This window comes from Cervus elaphus, chromosome 20, assembly GCF_910594005.1.
Source record: "Cervus elaphus chromosome 20, mCerEla1.1, whole genome shotgun sequence".
NCBI classification, from domain to species: Eukaryota; Metazoa; Chordata; class Mammalia; order Artiodactyla; family Cervidae; genus Cervus; species Cervus elaphus.
The window spans coordinates 114,252,449-114,273,873 of record NC_057834.1 but is presented as its reverse complement, the minus strand read 5'-3'; the positions used below and the strand labels follow the sequence as shown (position 1 = coordinate 114,273,873).

General features: G+C 35.0%; 1 protein-coding gene across 9 annotated transcripts in view; it reads right to left on the bottom strand.

The window, feature by feature from the left end:
• The window catches only part of TUT4 (terminal uridylyl transferase 4), a 129,983-nt gene that overhangs the window by 55,030 nt on the left and 53,528 nt on the right, over positions 1 to 21,425 (bottom strand). For all 9 annotated transcript variants that reach the window (XM_043878795.1, XM_043878790.1, XM_043878798.1 and 6 more), the window contains exons 5-9: positions 12,597 to 12,774; positions 10,934 to 11,022; positions 9,562 to 9,613; positions 7,277 to 7,346; positions 5,755 to 5,881 (exon numbers count right to left, since the gene is read on the bottom strand). In XM_043878795.1, the coding sequence (XP_043734730.1) occupies positions 5,755 to 5,881; positions 7,277 to 7,346; positions 9,562 to 9,613; positions 10,934 to 11,022; positions 12,597 to 12,774 (516 nt within the window). The remainder of the gene's footprint in view (positions 1 to 5,754; positions 5,882 to 7,276; positions 7,347 to 9,561; positions 9,614 to 10,933; positions 11,023 to 12,596; positions 12,775 to 21,425) is intronic.

Sequence of the window (21,425 nt, the reverse complement as noted above, 5' to 3'; positions counted from 1 at the left end):
ATGTACTCTTCCATGCCTTTTTCTATACTGAACCATACACAAATATACATATATTCCAATTTTCTATATAAATACAGGGAAGATTTTATCATTTCTGTCACTGTTTTACTAAAATTGTGTATTACAGATTTATCTCTGTATATTACAATTCTTCCTTAACAATGCACCAATAAAGCTCTTGTTAGCCAATTGTGTGCTCAGTTGCTACGTCATGTTCAGCTCTTTTCAAGAGAGACCCTATGGAATATAGCCTGCCAGGCTCCTCTGTTCATGACATTTCCCAGGCAAGAATACTGGAGTGGGTTGCCATTTTCTCCTCCAGGGGATATTCCCAACCCAGGGATTGAACTGTGTCTCCTACGTCTCCTGGGTTGGCAGGCAGATTCATCACCACGGAGCCACCTGGGAAGCCCCTTAGTCAATGAGCATATGTCTAATGTATCTTTTAAAATGATTAAATTATAGACTATGGTCTGGATGGTTATTCAATAGTTCCCCCACCCAAGGACTTTTACATTTTGTTCCCAGTTTTTGCCACTTTAAAACAATACTGTAGTATTTATCCTTCTACATTTTCCTGAGTGCTGGTGCTCATTTCTATGTGCTATATTACCAGAAAAGTGTTTGCTGGATTTTAAAATGTGATATATTTCCAGATATATAGTATCTGGAAAACAGATACTATAATACTGTTTTCCAGAATCAGTGTAAAATTTTCTCTTTTCATCTGTAACAAGAATGTATACACATGGTTTCCAACACTAGGTGCTACCACTTTTTAATTAAAATATAGTTGAATTACAAAGTTGTGTTTGTTTCAGGTGTATAGGTGTTATCACTTTCAAAAAAATTTGTCAACAGGATGGGTAAGATGTAATATCTAATAGTTACTTCAATTTGCATTTCCTTGATGCTACGAGGTTATGCAAATTTTCATGTATTTACTAACAATTTGAGTTAGTAAATTGCTCTTTTCTGAACAATTAAATCTTTTGCTAGTTTTTCTGTTTTCAACAATACATATCAATTTGTATGTGTTTTTTTTACATTACAGATAATAACCCTTTATATATGTTATATACATTTGAAAAATGTTATCTTTCCTAATCTGCTTTGGCATTATTTATGGTACTTTTATCCTATAAAATATACTAATGTTTATATAGTTAAAGATGCTTATAGTTTCTAGGTTTCCTACCACGGTGAAAAGATTTCTCCAATCCACAGGTTTTATAGCGTGTATATATATATAAATTTTCTTCTAAAATTCTGAATTTTCATTTAAGTGAAATTTATTTTTGCATTTAGTGTGCTAAGGGTCCAACACTATTTTCTTCAAGAAAGATACAGTTGTGACAGCACCATTTATTAAATAAACCATTGTTTTCTCACTGATATGAAATATTTTATTTTTTCATAGACTAAAATTTCATTTACACTAGGATTTACTTCTGGGCTTTCTATTCTCTTTCACAGATCTATTTGTCTATCCCTATGCCAATGGTATATATTTGACTAAAGCAGTTTTATAAGGTAAAATACATCTTCCTCCACTAGTTTTCTTTTTCTGAATTATTTTGGCTACTCTCAAACATTTATTCTTTCAAACTAAGTTAAAGTATTATCTTATAATTTTTTACAAAATTCTTGGTGATTCTAATTTAAACTACTGTACACTTGAAAATTAATTTAACAAGATTTTACATTTCAGGGATCCCATCTCTCTATCCAAAAACTTAGTATCTTTTTGCATTTTCCAAAAATTTACTCAGCATTTCCCTCAACTCCTACGTCATTTACCTCTGCAAGTCCGACTAATAACACTTATCCCAAATCTGTCTCAGTTCAGTTCAGTCACTCAGTCGTGTCTGACTCTTTACGACCCCATGGACTGCAGCACGCCAGGCTTCCCTGTCCATCACCAACTCCTGGAGTTTACGCAAACTCATGTCCATTGAGACGGTGATGCCATCCAACCATCTCCTCCTTTGTCGTCCCCTTCTCCTCCTGCCTTCCATCCTTCCTAGCATCAGTGTCTTTTCCAATGAGTCAGTTCTTCGCATCAGGTGGCCAAAGTATTGGAGTTTCAGCTTCAGCATCAGTCCTTCCAATGAATATTCAGGACTGACTTCATTTAGGATGGACTGGTTGGATCTCCTTGCAGTCCAAGGGATTCTCAAGAGTCTTCTCCAACACCACAGTTCAAAAGCATCAGTTCTTCGGCACTCAGCTTTCTTTATAGTCCAAATCTCACATCCATACATGACTAATGGAAAAACCAAAGCTTTGACTAGACGGACCTCTGTTGGCAAAGAAATGTCTCTGCTTTTTAATATGCTGTCTAGGTTGATCGTAACTTTTCTTCCAAGGAGCAAGTGTCTTTTAATTTCATGGCTGCAGTCACCATCTGCAGTGATTTTGGAGCCCCCAAAAATAAAGTCTGTCACTGTTTCCATCATTTCCCCATCTATTTGCCATGCAGTGATGGGACCAAATGCCATGATCTTATATCCACTAACCTAACACAGGTCATTATCTTCTCCAGCTAATCTACCACAAAATCCTGTTCACTTGGTTCCCCATTACTACTCTTTACCCCAGAAATATCTTCTCCAAACATAAATCACATCAAGTCACACACTGCTTACAAAACTCATCTGATGCCTTCCCACTGCAATTAAATACAAATTCCTTACTACTACAAGGGTCTGCCTAACCTCATCCGCTACAACTTTCACTCTTACTCGCTTCATTCCAGCCACTCTTGCCTTGTTCTGCTTCTCAAGAGTTCATTCTCACCTTTAAGGCTTTGTATGAGCTATCCCTTGGATGCTACTCCCTCAGATGTTCAAGTGGCTAGTTACACTGGTCTGAGTTTATATATCATATCCTCAAAGAGACTTCCCCGCCATCCAATGAAATGTCACACTCTTAACACATCATCTCATTTTAATGGCACTAAATTCTACCACATATTGTGTTATTTATATATTTGTCTACTGTCTGATTCTTCCACAAGTATGTAAGCTTCATGACAGAAGGACTCAGTTCATCCTGTTAGATGTTTCCAGCACCTAAGAACAGTATGTAGCACATAGGAAGCATTTAACAAATGTTTTCTCAATAAATAAATTTGAAAATAAATAAATAAATAAATATATATATATTTGCTGAGAGTTTGTTTTCACCATTCAATAATTCTCTTCTTGTACCCTTCTAATTAAATTTATTCCTTAGTATTTTATAATTTGTATCACTGTCATGAAGGTAATATTGTTCCCTGTGTCTATTCTATAAGGTTATTTTTATGACAGAGAAAAGCTACTGGTTTTTATATGTTTATATTGTATTTAGTCGTCACAAATTCTAGTAGTTTTTAACCCGGGTTTTCTAGGTGTACAATCATATCGTTAGCAAAAAGAACATTTTGTTTTTCCAGTATTTACATTCATTACTTTGTCTTCTTTCCTCGCTGCATTTTTTTTTTTATATCTCCAAAACAATGTATAACATCACTGGTGAACATCTCTGTAACATTCCTTATTTGAACACATATGGCTTGAGCAATTCACCTTTTTGATGGTGTTTGCTTCTGTTTTGTTTGGGGTTTTAGAAAATAGTCATTAAGTTCCATTTCTAGTTTACTCAAGAATTTTTTTTAAGGAAGAATATGCCTTATCAGCATCTATGTTAGTTCCACTTCAAACTGTTAATACAATACATTATGTTACCAGATTTCCTGAGATTAAACTATTGTTATATTCCTGAAATAAACCCTACATGGTCACAGTATATTAGCTTTTGTTACAATGGTATCTTCCATATATTTCACTTGCTTATATTTTATTTAGACTGGTTCACCTCTCCCAGTCACTCCAAGGGTTAAAAATCTTTTTGAAGAACTAGTTCATGTATTCAACAAATATTTATTAATGCCTACTCTGAGCTGGCACAGGAAAATGAGAAGCATTGGGACCAGCCATGAATAAATGAAACAGACTAAAATTCCTATCCTCACAGTACTTATAATTTCACAGAAGAAAACAGATTATAAATAGTACCTGAATATACTTATGGCAGGTAGTAAGAAATGATATGAACAAAATAAAAAAATGAAAAGGCAGAGACAGTGATGGAGACAATGCTATTTTACACAGGGTGGGCCAGGAAACTCTGGTAAGATGAAATTTGAGGAGAAACTTGAAAAAAAGTAAGAGAGTGAACCATTCTGGATATGTGAAAAAAGTGAAAGTCGCTCAGTCATGTCCCACTCTTTGCAACCCCATGGACTATATAGCCTGCCAGGCTCCTCTGTCCATGGAATTCTTCAGGCCAGAATACTGGAGTGGGTAGCCATTCCCTTCTCCAGGGGATTTTCCTAACCCAGGGATATGTGGGGGTTAGAACATTTTAGATAAAGGGAATAACAAACACAAAGGCCTTACATATGAAGACACCCCAACTTTAGGCTTCTGATGGTTTCTTATTTTTTTAAGCTGTTCCACTCAGCTGGTTCTGCGCCAACTATGGGGAGATTCCTCCAATTAAAAGTTGAGGCAAAATATTTAAAAAGAATCCTCTGTCTGTTTTTGTTCTCAAGTTATCACTACTCCATTATCCCTTTAATTCATCTTCTTTGTGTAAGACAGAGAATTTACTCATCACTAGTCTAACAAGTCAGAGAAGGCAATGGCAGCCCACTCCAGGACTCTTGCCTGGAAAATCCCATGGACGGAGGAGCCTGGTAGGCTGCGGTCCAAGGGGCCGCTAAGAGTCGGACACGACTGAGTGACTTCACTTTCACTTTTCACTTTCATGCATTGGAGAAGGAAATGGCAACCCACTCCAGTGTTCTTGCCTGGTGAATCCCAGGGACGGGGGAGCCTGGTGGTCTGCCGTCTATGGGGTCGCACAGAGTCGGACACGACTGAAGCGACAGCAGCAGCAGCAGTCTAACAAGTGGGATTCCCTGGTGGCTCAGACGGTAAAGCGTCTAGGGTTCAATCCCCAGGTCAGGAAGATCCCCTAGAGAAGGAAATGGCAACCCACTCCAGTACTCTTGCCTAGAAAATTCAATGAATGGAGGAGCCTGGTGGGCTACAGTCCATGGGGTCACAAAGAGTTGGACATGACTGAGCAACTTCATGAATACTGTACTGACGAATAGTATACAAAAAAGCCAAAATTTGTCTCTCCTGTCATTTGGACTGATACTGGTAATTACCACTCCTTGCTACCTTCAAGGGTAGAAAGGGGGAGCAGAGCGGGAACCACAGCCTTTAATAATATAAGTTAATTCTAATTTAGGAAACTCAGATACCTAAATCTTAGCAGTTTCCCATTCAAAAACTGCAGCAGGTTATCAACAATTTAAGAGGAAAGAGAATAATATTCTAAGACAGAGATTGGAAAAAAACATGCAAACATAAGAATCTTAACTTGCACAACCATATCTTACAACCTTCCAACTTTAACTTACAGTAAGAGTGAAAACCTGAGTCTAGATATATGAGAATATTTCTACATGGCATAAAAGAGAATGAACTATAATAATCAAAAACCTAAAATCTATAAATAACTCTACATGACTGTGAGATGTTATTTTTATTCCATTATCAGAACCTGCCATACCACTTTCTGTCCAGCACAGATACTATTTTGTCCCCACAATACTATGATTTACGTTATATATTAGTGTAAGAAAAAGCCTGAGTTATCTAAATATTAGGTACTTTTCCCTTCTGTTCCACATACCTTAGCCCAATAGCGAAAGGCTAACACCAAGGGAGTAAAGACAGGTTCCATTTTGCCAAGAGCAGCAAGCAAATCAGTAGTGAGGCATGCCATATCATTTCCTGCACTCACTCTACAAAGTAAACCACTGTGAATGAAAAAGAAACAAATTTTACTGTACTAATACCTTAAAAACCAGAATATTTCAAATCCTGTGGCTATACTTTCCAGGTATCCATAGTTAACACCTAAGAAGTCATAATAGAAAACAAATATTTTAATAAACTTACAGCTAACTGAAAAACTATGTATCATTTCCATCACTAGAGTTCCATATAAATTAAAGATGTTTTATTTGTTCATTTATACTTCAGAAAAAAATAATCTTAAGTAATTAGTACTTAAGATCATGAAAAATTAATCTCAAAAGTTGCATTATGATTCATCAAAATTTGATTTATATGAGGGAAAGACACTGATCACATCAATGTTAAACAATTCAACATATCTTCCTAGTCCATTCTTTTTGCATTGCACATAATAAAAACAAAATATGAAATACTGAACTAGCTATACTTCTTAAATCTAATTTTTACTATCCAACTTTTAAGATTTTATTGTTAGGCTATTTCCAGATTAGAGATTAGAAAGACTTTATCTATTAATCCACAAGTAATGCTTATATTTAAGTGAAAATAAGAGATACCTTAAACAAAATTATAGCAGAAACATTTTGGTGGCAGGGAGAATGTGACTGAGGTTGTCACAAAGGCAATTTAATACAATGTGGTAGAAAAAGCACTGGAAATCGTTAATACCTCTATTCCAATTCTAACTTTCCCCTGAATAATTTGAATTTGGACAAATCACTTACTCACTCTAGATCTCAATTTTCAAATTTAGAAAATAAGGAAGTTGAACTAGATCTTCATAGATCTTTCTAGTTTTGAATAAGAAAGCAAAGTAATCTTAAAATACAAGAAATAATGATAAATAATCAATAAAAGAACCCTTTATTACTTCTGTACTGTTTCCATCTCTCCCACATTGGTCTCAAATAGGATTATTTTAGTTTCCTTTATCAAAGGTATGTTGCTGTCTCCATCCTATAAATATCTGAATAGAAAGTCATCTCCAATGACACCTCAATTTCAGTGAACTAAAAACTAAATTCTAATAGTCAGTGAACTCCTTGACAAGAAAGACTATTTCTTACTTTGAAATAAAAGTAAGAAAGCAAAAGCTTGAAAGCAAAGCAGTATCTAACATACAGTAAGTGCTCAATATTGTTGGGTGAATAAACAAATGAAAAGTTTTGCATTAGAACGCTTTATTTCCAACTCTCTGGTAACTCATTTCTTGTTCAAAAGCTTGTAGTAAGCTTGCTATTTTTAATAAATAGAAACTAGCTTAATTAAGTTAATCCAAGGAGAAATCTAAAACAAAAATGTTCTCTCTTAGAAATACTCACTGCATACTTGGTTGCTGTTATTTCAAAAAAAAAAAAACCCAACAACTTTATTTTCTCTTCACTGTTACCAACCTTTTCCGATCTTTGCACACCACAACAGGAACTTTAGCGTGAAAATCAGATTCCACATCTACATATAATACTAATAAGGAAAAAAAAATAAAACAGGTAAGCTAATGTCAGCAACTCTCAAATGTTTACTCTATGGTAAACATGTAATAGCCTCCTTCTAAAAATCACTCTCAGTGCTTCTGTGGATAATCCATAAGATGATTATGTATTATCTTGCTCTTGTATTGAGTGTCAACCCAACAGAATCTCTTCTCTCTCTTGATGCCATCTGCTGTATTATCACAAACCACAGACAGGCAGAATCCCAAGTACTATCAGAACACTGTAATTACCTTAAGAAGAAAGGTTTTAACATCCCTAAAAGTTTGAATATTTCTAAGTACGTATACAATCTAGTCGAAGTTGTTAAACCTTCATATAGTAAACAGAGGAGGACATCACTTACTTCTGAAGGCTACTTCCACAGGAGTCACGAAATGAGAACCTACAATGCTTTGACAATATAGTTCTTTTAAATTATCCATGGCAGTAAAAGGCTAACTCTACTGGCCTCATTTGCTGTTAATATATGGTTCTGCCCAATCAAAGCTCCTAAGGAAGGACTAACAGGTGAAGCACACTTCCACTCTGAAGTCTTTCTCTACATCTCCAAGGTAGGCTCCACACCATAAAATATCTAATCTAAACAAAAATAGATGGATTAACATTATCTCATTTGAAGTTTAAAGAAAATCTCTTAGTAGTACTTGTTGGAATTAATTTATTCAAAACAAATGTGCTGAAGAGCCATATATCAGGAATTGTATTATGAATGGTGGATATGACAATGAATAAATACAAAGATCAGGAATTTGGAAAACAAACATATAAACAAATAAATCTTGTAGATAACAGGATAGAGGTCCTGAAAGAACACAGAGGGCATATAAAGGAGGGAATAATCAATCAATCAGACTAAATCTTGAAAACCTATGCTATGTGACTTAAGATATACTATTCATGTATTTCAGCGGAAACATGTATTTTAAATATTTTTCCTAGGTTGACAGTGAGTTGCAGTGAGTCTAAAAAGGTAAAAGTTCTTATCAACAATATGCTATAGAGCTTTTGCACAATGAGAGTTAGCTATTTATTACAAAAGAAAATATTAAATTCCCTTCCCAGGTTAAATTGAACCAAAATAATTCCTTAAAAATTTCCCTGAAAAATGGCCAAAAAGCTGATAAATAATGGAGAGCTGACAGGGCAGACAGAGAGAGGAAAAGAGGTTTAGAACTGACACTACAGCCAATAAGAAGGTATGGCTAAAGTCAATAAGCTATCTCTGCTAAGTCAAAATGCAAATATTTTTGACAGGTAATTTTGATTCATAAAATTTAGGATCATAATAGGAATAATAATAACGACGACAGCAGCAGCAATTTAATAAGAAGTTATTGTATACTGGGCACTTTTCTAAGCTATGGCTTAATCCATTTCATCCTCATAAACAACTTTTTTATCAAAAAGATACTAAATTACTGCCATTTTACAGATGAGAAAACTGAAGCATTAACACTTCAGTAATTTGTCAAAGGACACACAACCTGTAAGTGGTACTTTGAAAACTAAAATTTGAGTATGGAAAGTCTGGCTTCATATTCTAAGCTCTTGAGCATTTACTTTATAACAAGAAAAGCAGCAAATAAAACCAAGAGAATAGTAGTCCAGATTGTACTACATGATCTGGGATTTACTTTGAAAAAGTTGTAACTTTCACAATTTTTATTTAAAAAGTATTTTTACCTATATGAATGTCATTTTTACATAAAAATTAATCCAGACAGAAGGGCCACATATGAAAAACTTATTAGGTATAATTTGGTTGAGGTACTATAAACGGTTAATATTGTTTAAGTGGGGTAAAAAACATATTTACTCAATGCATACACGTATTTTTCCCCAAGTCTCTCCCTAAATCTTCCTTTGTCAACAATCTAATGACTGTAGGTTTTCTGTCTCCTTCTACACAAGAACTGTCCATAATATTCAAAGGTAAAATTTTAAAATTACCCAAAAGGCAATAGTTTTTAATGTATCGATTTTAAATATGATGTTTTTTATCTAACCAACATGTAAATGTTCTAGTAACCTATTAAATATATGTATGTATATGGATATATCTGTATTTAATCAATGACTCAAACATGCTAGCAGTTTTAGTTTAACTTAAATAGCCATATATATACAGCACAATGCATATATCTTTAGAGAACTTTCTTTAGAAAGCAACTTGTAAAACTCACCACTTTTTTTTAAAATTCCAAGCACTTGTATCAGAAGATCTGGATGATTCATCTAAAAAAAAGTTTCAAATTAAACCAATATACTAATTTTAAACTTCAAGTTGCAAAACTTTAGAGATCATTCATTAAACGCAAGTAAAATAATGCTTTGCATTTTAAAATAATGAAAACAGAATAGTGTTTTACTTTTATATTAAGAGATCTTATTCATGGAAGTAGAATCTAACAAATCATGTACTGCTATTATTCTAGCAATACTCCTAGAATTAATGAGTTCTTAGAGTGACAAAAGTCTGCAATTTCGTATCAAAACAAATGAAAAGGAAATTACCACATGATTTCTAAAGAAAAGTTGTTGAGGTAAGAAATTTAAAGATATTGACAACTGGCAGCATGGATAAAAGGCTTAGATTAAAATACTACTTTAAATAACAACCATGTCAAATATTTACCTTAAATGTGTTCTTTGCTGCTATTTAAAAAAAAGTTAACAGCTGATTCAGACTAGAAATCAAACATCAAAAAACTTTCACCCAAATCAAACCTCCTTGAGCATAAACTTATTATTAAAAAAATTCAAAACACAAAAAATGTCAACTAATTATTTTAAATGTTTGGTGTATCAGTAAGTAAGCAATGTTAGCAATGCTAAGCAACACTGGTATTTTGCTAATGGCTCTTACGTGAAGTCGCTCAGTCGTGTCCGCCTCTTTGCTACCTTGTAGGGTATAGCCTACCAGGCTCCTCTGTCCATTGGATTTTCCAGGCAAGAATACTGGAGTGGGCCATTTCCTTCTCCAGGGGATCTTCCCAACCCAGGGATCAAACCCAGGTCTCCTGCACTGCACGCAGATGCTTTAACCTCTGAGCCACCAGGGAAGCCCCAGCCACTACTTACTAAAAGTACCCATAATGTACCAGGCACTATACAAAAATATATGGTATATATCACCATATTTAATATAAAAGTTATTATTCCTATCTTGGAAATTAAGAACTGAAGTTCAAGAAGGTCAACGAACTTGCTCATTGCAGCCAAGATTTGAACACAGGCTATGATTTCTAAATTCTTTCCTCTTTCTATGCTGCTTACCATAAGCAATAACTGTTCAACACAGTCAAACACAAGCATTTTTCCTTTCTCTTTTTTTTTAATGCCATCCTCTTCTTCCTTATTTTCTGTCTCATCTTTCTTTAATACTATCTATGCCTAACACCTAAAAAGTACTTTCCAAAAGCACTGTTAAATCATCACGGTAACATTCTTCAAGCCAGAGTTTTATATTCCCCTATATCTTCTCTAAAAAGATAATAAAAAACACTAACTACTAAATAAGAACTACACGGGAAAGGTTCTTTTCTAATTACTTACCTTGGGAGGAAATTTTATATCTATATTCACATCACTACTTTTCAGAGCAAACTTAGTCAGAGATGAGCCATACAACCTAAGTGAACACTCTGGAAATGAAGGAAAAATGTCAAAGTATGAAACAGCATGCAAATATGAGAACTTTTAAAAATAAACAGTGGTAGGAAAATTGCATGTATTTCAATTCTGTGTCTTCCAATTCTAGTACAAGAATTATAAAACAATACTATCCTTTTCTAACTGATCTACAAAAGAATAAAAGTGTTTCTCATTTGTAGGGTTCAGGAAGAGAGAAATAACTCATACAAATTCAGTGTTTAGACAAAATTTTAGTAATAATTCATTTAGGAATGACCAGAAGTATGGTTCACATTTAATATTTAACAGTAAAGAATGTACTAACCTAGCTATGGCTACTGTCACAAACTACATTTTTAGATATTTCTATTTACACATGCAATAGCACTTTAAATGGGGAAGGAATCACAGACGTTCAGCCAATGCTCTTAAAAACACAAAATGAAGCCAACTCAATTGATATTGCAGACCTAAAACCAAAAAACTATGGTTTTCAAGAGTTCATAGGACAAAATAAAGGAAACAATAACATGCCACCTACATCTTTTGCAAACTAACAAACATGTTATTTCAAAAATCATAATAAGGCAAATATTATGGACAGAGTTGGAAAACTCTGAGGACAAGTTGAAAAATAACATAATTAGGACTGACGGGCATATTTAGTATGTTAGAAAGTGTAAGTTTATACTCAGTTATACATATAAAACTCTACTTTTCATGTTCACAAAATGTCTAAAAGTCATCCAAGTCATTAAAATCCTAAATATTTCATTCTTCTTTATAGTAATAGTGAATTATTATATGTAATTTAATACCAATGTGTTTTAGATATAAAGCTACATTATTAGTTTTATTATTATTAGAAATAATAGAGAAGTAAACATTTTTCAATTTCAATTTATATTCTTTTTTACAAATATCACAATGGTTTCATATAAAACAATAATTTATTAACTGTCCAAAATTCCTTTGGTGGTAAGAAACAAATCATATTTAATATACATTTACATTTATTTAAACTCAGTATTAATGGAAAGAAATAAGGGCTAAGCAAATAATCTATACATAAATGCCTATAATAAACTTGACCCAATTCCCCCTTGAACCCAAAACTTAAGCTTTCTATGAAGAAAGATAAAGAGTCAAAAAAAGAAATAAAAGTGCAAATTTTGCCTCTGACATCCTTAATTTTCCCCACAATCAAGCAAAAGAAATTTTATTTAGTGAGTAGTATTAATACATACAACTGAAATAAATGATTAAAATGTCCATTCAGAAGTCAATGACAACAAAAATTTAATATGAAATACAATATTCAAGCACTAAGCAATTATTTTAAAGTGTATCTGACACTTTAAAAATCTTTTTTTCTTATTATAAAAATTATACCATACTACAATTTTTCATTTTCTTTTTCTGAACTATCTCCCGCCAAAAAGTTCATTTATAAAATAATGAAATTCATCTACTTTTAAGTAGAAAAAAAGAAGAGAAAAAAATTGAAAGAAAAACATTAAGTTTAAGGGGAAGCAAGAGGAAGAGTTGTATCATTTTAAAAATTAAGTATAAAATGAAGTTGTACCTGGTAAACATGTTGTTATAACCTTTGACATTTCCTCCACAATTTCCTGACGGACTTTGAGGTCATCATCTGTTATTCCTTGTTCTTTTGCTAATTCAATAACTGCAACACTTAAAGCAGCCAAGTGGGCAAGGGAAGGAGGCGGCAGAGAACGAAGCTCACTTTCTTCCTGTTTTTCCTGTTAGTGTAACATTTAATAACAACAATACAAAAAGAGACTTCTATTTTAATGTCCTCATATTTAGGAGAGCAGGACATACTCAACATATATTCATCTTCAATTGCCAGATTTAAGACATCTAGGAAATGAAACTGAACAACAGAGACAGAGATCCCTGCCTCTGTGAAACAGGATTGAAAAAATGAGAGATGCTATGGGGGGAGCTGTTATTAAACATTTAAAAAATAAAACTTGTTTTACTTTACTATCTGCATAAATTATGAAATGCTACAAGCCAAGCTTCCATAAGTACAACATTTAGCTGATCATTCTGTTGTAGCCAAAAGAGACTGTCTTAGGTGTAGCAGAAGGTCTTGACTGTGTCTGACTGGCATGTACAGTTATCAGATTAAATCACTGCAGGAAAACATCCTAAACACTATCATCATATATTTTATATACTACCTCCCATTAAAAAATGATTTCCCTGTTATTTTATACAAAACTAGGCAAAATGTTTTTAAAAAATCTTTATTCTTCTAAGTTTGAAAGCCAATTTAAAACAAGGAGCTAAAGAAGGACTATATTATATATATGCACAGTAACTTTTTAAAATTGATTAATATTGATTTTAAAAAATACAGGGTAACTGCAAAAGCTACATAAATTACAGGAAAAGAAGAAAATCATCTACCAGCTCCCAGACTATTCTGTTCATTTTTTTTTTTTAACAAAATTGAAGATCGTGTGTGTGTGTGTGTGTGTGTGTGTGCGTGTGCGCGCGCAGCATGCACAATCATGTCCAACTCTGCAACCCCATGGACTGTAGCCCACCAGGCTTCTCTGTCCAAGGAATTTTTCAGGCAAGAATACTGGAGCAGGTTGCCATTTCCTACTCCAGGGGATCTTCCCAAGCCAGGAATTGAACCCGCATCTCCTACCTTTTTTATTTAATATTATAATAAAGGCATTTTCTATTATCACATTTCAGTCAAGAAACAATCTCTTATTTTTTTGAGATAAGGAGCTCCCAAAAGAATAATCAAAAGTAGTTTGTTCTTTCCCCCTCCCATACTCAATATGGCTAAACAAAGACTTTGGTTTATTCCTAATTTTATTGTTATCATAATCCGTTTTAACCTATATAAAGTTTACCTATCATACAGAATAGTTAAACATAGAAAGTAAGACAACTTTGTTTTTGTAAGTTTCTATGATCGTTTTTACAATCTTAACTATAAACTAAATAGAAGTTAGATGAACAGATATATCAGTTTTCAGGACTTTTTGTTTTCAGGATTTATCCAACGTATTAACAGAAACATACTTAATGGGAAAAATGATATAAAATTAACATGCAACAAAACTATCTTTATATACACGGAAGTATTTCTAGATTGAAAATGGATAAAAGACAATCAATGAACACACTCCTCTATGCTATTAATAAGTCTATTCTACCTTCTTTAGGATACTGTTCCATCAAATATTGTCATTTATATCCTCGTATCATTGATCATCCTCATTTCAACAGGATATATATCCTGTCATAAATATGATCAATTAAGTCCCTGCTCTTCTGCAACATATATTCTAATTAGAGAAAATAGACAACATATAAGTAAACAAATATTATAGTGTCAGGTAGTGTTATTGAGAAGAAACAGGGTAAGAGGCTACAGACTGATGAGAAGAGGGTGCTACTATAGAATAGAGTAGACAAAGAAAATCACTCTAAGGTAAAGAAACTTGAAAGAAGTGAAGAAAAGAGACATTCAAATTTCTGGGGGAATAGCATTCAAGACATAGGAAATAGGCTTGGAAAACTTGCCAGGAGGCAAAAATCTCCTAATTATTCTCCCATTTCTAATCTATGACTCTTCATCCAGTTCCCTGTATTTTCCAAGACATAGGAAATAGTAAATGCAAGGACTGAGAGGCAAAAAAAGCCTAATGTCTGAAGCTGAGTAACAAAAAGGTGACTATGAAATGTGATGAAGTTGAAAAGTTGAGTAGCAGTCAAATACTGTACAACACTGTAAAATCTGGTAAGGGTTTAGTATTTTAAGTTGGGAAGCCACTGATGGGCTATGAGCAAGAAATAACATGATATATTTTAAAAGAACAATTCTGGCTGCTAAGTGAAGAAGATTGTGGGGGGAAAGAAATGGAATAACTTGAAAATAGTTCAGGTGACAGATGGTGGTAGCTCAGATTACAGCACAAAAAGTAGAGATATACGACAAATGACTAAATGTGAAATACACAATATTTTGAAGGCATATTCAATAGAACTTACTAATTGTTTGAATGTGGGGTATGAAAGAAAGAGATGAACCAAAGATGACTCAAATGTGCTTATGCTAAGAACAGGGCAAATCGTGGTGCCTACTACTGAGATGAGGTAAATTATGGAAAGAACTAGTTTAGGCTTGGAAAATTTGCCTAGGAGGCAAAAGTCTCCTAATCATTTTCCTATTTCTAATCCCTAACTCTTCATCCAATTCCCTGTATTTATACCAGTTATTGGGCTTCCTGGGTAGCTCACCTGGTAAAGAATCCGCCTGCAATGCAGGAGATTCTGGTTTGATTCCTGGGTCGGGAAGTTCCACTAGAGAAGGAACAGTATACCCACTCCAGTACTCTTGGGCTTCCCTGGCGGCTCAGACGATAAAGAATCAGGCTGTGATGTGGGAGACCTCAGTTCGATACCTGAGTTGGAAAGATCTCCTGGAGGAAGGCATGGCAACCCACTCCAGTATTCTTGCCTGGGGAATCCCCTTGACAGAGGAGCCTGGCGGGCTATAGTCCATGGGGTCGCAAACAGTCAGACATGACTGAGCAACTAAGCATAGCACATACCAGTTATTCTTCTATTTAAAAAGTTTCAATAAATCTTCAACTAAATACTAGCAAACTGAATTCACAGAATATTAAACGGATTATACACCATGAACAAATGTGATTTATTCCTAGAATGCAAGAATGGTTCAACATAAAATAATCAAGATGTAATATATCATCTTAACAGCATGAAAGGAGAGAAAGGACAAAGAACCTAAACTGATGCAGAAAAACCATTTGACAAAATACAACACCCCTCTGTGGTAAAAGCACTCAAAAAACTAGGAACAAAATTAAACTACTGCTATATAAGACCATGTATGAAAAACCTACAGGTAACATCATATCTGATAGTGAAAAACTGAAATTTTTCCTCTGAGATTAGGAACCAGTAAACAATGACCACTTTACCACTTCTAGCCAAAGAAATTAGGCAAGAAAAAGAAATAAAAGGCATTCACATTAAAAAATAAATAAATAAAATTATCCCTATTCGCAGATAAACATAATCGAGTATACAGAAAACCCTTAATAGTCTAAAAACAGACATCAGAACTACTGAACAAATTCAGCAGGATACAAATCAACACTCAAAAACTCAAGTGCATTTCTGGGCTTCCCTGGCAGCAGAGCAATTAAGAATCTGCCTGCCAATGCAGGAGACATGGGTTCAGTCCCTAATCAGGGCAGATCCCACATGCCATGGAGCAACTAAACCCATCCACCATAATTACTGAGTCTGTGCTCTAGAGCCTGGGAGCCATAATTACTGAGCCCATATGCTGCAACTATTGAAGCCTGCACACCTAGAGTCGTGTACCGCAACAAAAGAAGCCACCACAATAGAGAAGCCTGCTCACCACAACTAGAATAGCTCCCACTCACCACAACTAGAGAAAATTCTGCACAGCAACAAAGACTGAGCTCAGTCAAAAATAAAAATGAATAGAATTATTTTAAAAATCAGGTGCATTTCTATATACTAACAATAAACAATTTGAAATAGAAATTAAGAAAATAATTCCACCCAAAACAGCATCAAAGAGAATAAAAGACTTAAGAATGAATTTAACCAAGAACATGAAAGAGGTATGCACTGAAAAAGACAAAACGCTGCTTAAAGAAATTAAAGAAGACATGAATAAAAAGAAAAAAAAAAGATATTCCGTGCTGGGGAAAACTCCTGGACAGAGGAGGCTGACAGGCTACACAGTCCATAGCATCACAAAGAGTCAGACACAACTAAGCAACTGAGGATTCCATGTTCATGGACTGGCAGACTCAATATTGCTAAGATGTCAGTAGTATCCAAAGCAATCTACATATCCAATTCAATCCCTATCAAAATCCCAACAACTTTTTTGTAGAAAAAGAAAAAAAAATCCTAAAATTCACATGGACCCTCAAGAGACCCCAAACAGACAAAACAATCTTGAAAAAGAGTAAGAAACTTAGGGGACTCAAATTTCCTGATTTCGAATGTTAGTACAAAGTCACAGTAACCAAAAGAGTACTGTATTGGCATAAAGATAGACACAGAGGTCAATAAAATGAGGGCCCAGAAGTAGATGCTCATAAGGACAAATTATTTTTAATAAAAATATTAAGAACATTCAATGTGAAAGAACTGTCTTATCAAAACATGGTACTAGGAAAGCTGGATTGTTGTTGTTGTTGTTCAGTCACTAACTCACATCTGATTCTTTGTGAACCAATGGACTGCAGCACACTAGGCCTCCCTGTCCTTCACCATCTCCCAAAGTTCACCCAAGTTCATGTCCATCCAGTTGGTGATGCCATCCAACCATCTCATCCTCTGTCATTCCCTTCTCCTGCCTTCAACCTTTCCAAGCATCAGGGTCTTTTCCAATGAGTTAGCTGGCTGTTCCCATCAGGTGGCTAAAGTATTAGAGCTTCAGCATCAGTCCTTCCAATGAGTATTCAGAGCTGATTCCCCTTAGGATTGACTGGTTTGAACTCCTTGTTGTCCAAAGGACACTCAAGAGTCTTCTCCAGCACCACAGCCTGAAAACATCAATTCTTCGATGCTCAGGCTTCCTTATGGTACAACTCTCACATCCGTACATGACTACTGGAAAGACCACATCTTTGACTACACAGACCTTTGTCAGCAAAGTGATCTGTTCGTTTTTTAATATACTGTCTAGGATTGTCATAGCTTTCCTTTCAAGAAGCAAGCATCTTCTAATTTCATGGCTGCAGTCAGCATCCACAGTGACTTTGGAGCCCAAGAAGAGAAAATCTGGCACTGCTTCCACATTTTCCCCTTCTATTTGCCCTGAAGTGATGGCAACAGAAGTCATGATCTTAGTTTTTTTAATGTTGAATTTTAAGCCAGCTTTTGCACTCTCCTTCACCCTCATTAAGAGGCTCCACAGTTCATCTTCATTTTCCAGCATAAGATATGCAGAGTATCATCTGCATATCTGAGATTGTTGCTATTTCTCCTGGAAATGTTGATTCCAGCTTGTAACTCATCCAACCCAGCATTTTGCATGATGTACTCTGCATATAAGTTAAATCAACAGGGTAACAATATACAGCCTTGCCATACTCCTTTCCCAATTTTGAACCAGTTAGTTGCTCTATATAAGGTTCTGACTGTTGCTTCTTGACCCACATACAGCTTTCTCAGGAGACAAGTAAGACGGTCTGTTATTCCCACATCTCTTTAAGAATTTTCCAAAGTTTGTTGTGATCCACACAGTCAAAGGGTTTAGCACAATGAAGCACAAGTACATTTTTTTTTTGTTTTACAAGTACATTTTTTTTCTGGAATTCCCTTACTTTCTCTGTTATCCAATGAATGCTGGCAATTTGATCTCTGGTTCGTCTGCCTTTTCTAAATCCAACTTGTACATCTAGACATTCTCAATTCAAGTACTATGGAAGCCTAGCTTGAAGGATTTTGAGCATAATCTTACTAGTACAGGAAATGAGCACAATTGTCCAGTAGTCTCAACATTCTTTAGCACTGCCCTCTTTGGAACTGGGATGAAAACTGACCTTTTCCAGTACTGAGGCCACTGCTGAGTTTTCCAAATTTGCTGACATACTGAGTGCAGCACTGTAACAGTATCATCTTTTAGGATCTGGAATAGTTCAGCTGGAATTCCATCACCTCCACTAGCTTTGTTTGTAGTAATGCTTCCTAAGGCCCACTTGACTTCATATTCCAGGATGTCTGGCTCCAAGTGAGCATCCACACCACACCAGTCCTTACTATACCTTTTATGTATAGTTCTGTGTATTCTTGCCACCTCTTCTGACTCTGTTAGGTCCATCAAAAAAAGGGGCAGACCTAAATCGATCCTTCTCCAAAGAAGACATACAGATGGCCAACAGGCATATGAAAAGATGTTCAACATCACTAACTATTAGAGAAATGTGACTCAAACCTACAAGGTACCACCTCACACCAGTCAGAATGGCCATCATTAAAAAGTGTACAAATAAAAATGTTGGAGACACTGGAGAAAAGAGAACCCTCCTACATTGTTGGTGGGAATGTAAACTGGTACAACCAGTATGGAGAACGGTATGGAGTTTCCTTAAAAAACTACAAACAGAACCATATGAACCAGCAATCCTACACCCGGAATACATCTGGGGGGAACTCTAATTTGAAAAAATACATGCTATCCTATGTACATAGTAGCACCAGTCACAGTGGCCAAGACATGGAAACAAACTAAATGTCCATTAACAGGATAAAGACATGGTACACATATACAAGGGAATACTACTCAGTCATAAAAAAGAATAAAATAATGCCATCTGCAGCAACATAGATGAACCTAGGGATTATTATACTAAGTGAAGTAAGTCAGAAAGAGAAAGACAAGTATCATGTAACATCACTTATATACAGAATCCAAAATATGACACAAATGAACTTACTTTTGAAACGAAACAGAATCAGACATAGAAAACAGATCTGTGTTTGCCAAAAGTGGTGGGGAGAGATGGATTGGGAGGCTTGGGATTGAAAGATATTCAAACTATTATATATATAACATGGATTAACAACAAGATCTTGCTTATAGCACAGGGAACTATATGCAATGTCCCAGGATAAACGATAATGGAAAAGAATATTGGAAAGAACGTAGGGCACTCTCCAGGTGGTCCAGTGGCTAAGACTTCGTACTTCCAATGCTGGAGGCCAGGTTCAATCCCTGGACAGGGAACTAGATCTCACATGTTGCAACCAAGATCCCACAAGCCACAACAAATATCAAAGACCCTGTGTGCCTCAACTAAGATCTGGCACAGCCAAATAAATAAATAAACTTAAAAAAAAATAATGTATACTGGGATTCCCTAGTGGTCAAGAATCCACCTGCCAATGCAGGGAACACAAGTTCGATCCCTACCAGGAAGATTCCACATGCTGCAGAGCAACTAAGCCCATGCCACTACTGAGTCCATGTGCCACAACTACTGAAGCCTGTGTGCCTAGAACCCATGCTCTGTAACAAGAAAACCACCACAATGAGAAGCCTACAAGCACAATGAAGGGTAGCCCCTGCTGGCTGCAACTAGATAAAGTCTACACGCACAGCAATGAAAACCCAGCACAGCCAAAAATAAATAAATAAAAGTTACTGGCTTACAAGACCATGGGTCAATGATTTAAGAAAAAAGAATGTATATGTATATATATATATATATATAGATCTGAATTATTCTGCTTTAGAGCAGAAATCAACACAACAGTGTAAATCAACTATACTTGAATAAAACAAAAATGCATGTGTGTATATATATATTCTGTGCTCACTATTGTTAATTTCACTGGGTATAGAAATATAGTTTTAAAAAAAAAAGTACTTCCCTGGTGATCTAGTGCTTAAGACTCTGCTTCCAATGCAGGGGGCATGGGTTCAATCCTTGGTCAGGGAAGTTCCTCACGCCGTGTGGTGTGGCCAAAGAAATAAATGTTGACAGATTTTTCCTTCCTCCAGAACTCTGAAGATACTATTCAACTGTCTTCTGGCTTCTATTGCTGTTATCATGATAAGTCAGCCAACATTTCCATCCTCTGCACCTTTTATCTTTCTGGCTGCCTTTAAAAAAGCAACTTTACCGTGGATGTAATTTATATAAAATAAGTTGCACATATTTAAACTTTACAACTTGGTTCATTTTTGACATAATATGTATATAATAAAACCATCACCACCATCAAGATAATAAACATATCAATCTCTCTCAAAAATTTCCTCAAACCCCTTTGTAATCACTCCACCCTTCTACACCCATATTCTGGAAACTACCAATCTGCTTTCTATGATTACAGCTTAGACTGCATTTTCTAGAATTTTATATATATGGAATTGCACAGTATATAGTCATTTTTGTCTGACTTTTTACACTCATGATACTTAAGATCCATCTATGTTGTTGTATAGTCAATAGTTCACTCCTTTTAATAACAAATAGCATAACAAGATATGGATATACCACATTTATTTGTTCACTTCTTTGGCTAATTATTAAACATAAAACTGCTATGAACATTCATATACAAGTAAGTGTAGAGACATATGCTTTCATTTATCTTGGATAAACCCATAGGAATGGAATGGCTAAATCATGTATTAGTTGTATGTTTAACTTTTAAAAAACTGCCGATATGTTTTCAAAAATGGATGCATTACCAAGTAACCGAGTAATTCCACTTCTGGGTATTTATCCAAAAAAAATTAAAACACCAACAGAAAAGAAATCTGCACCTCCATGTTCACTGAAGCTTTATTTACAATATCCAAGACACGGAAACAACCTACATGTCCACTGAT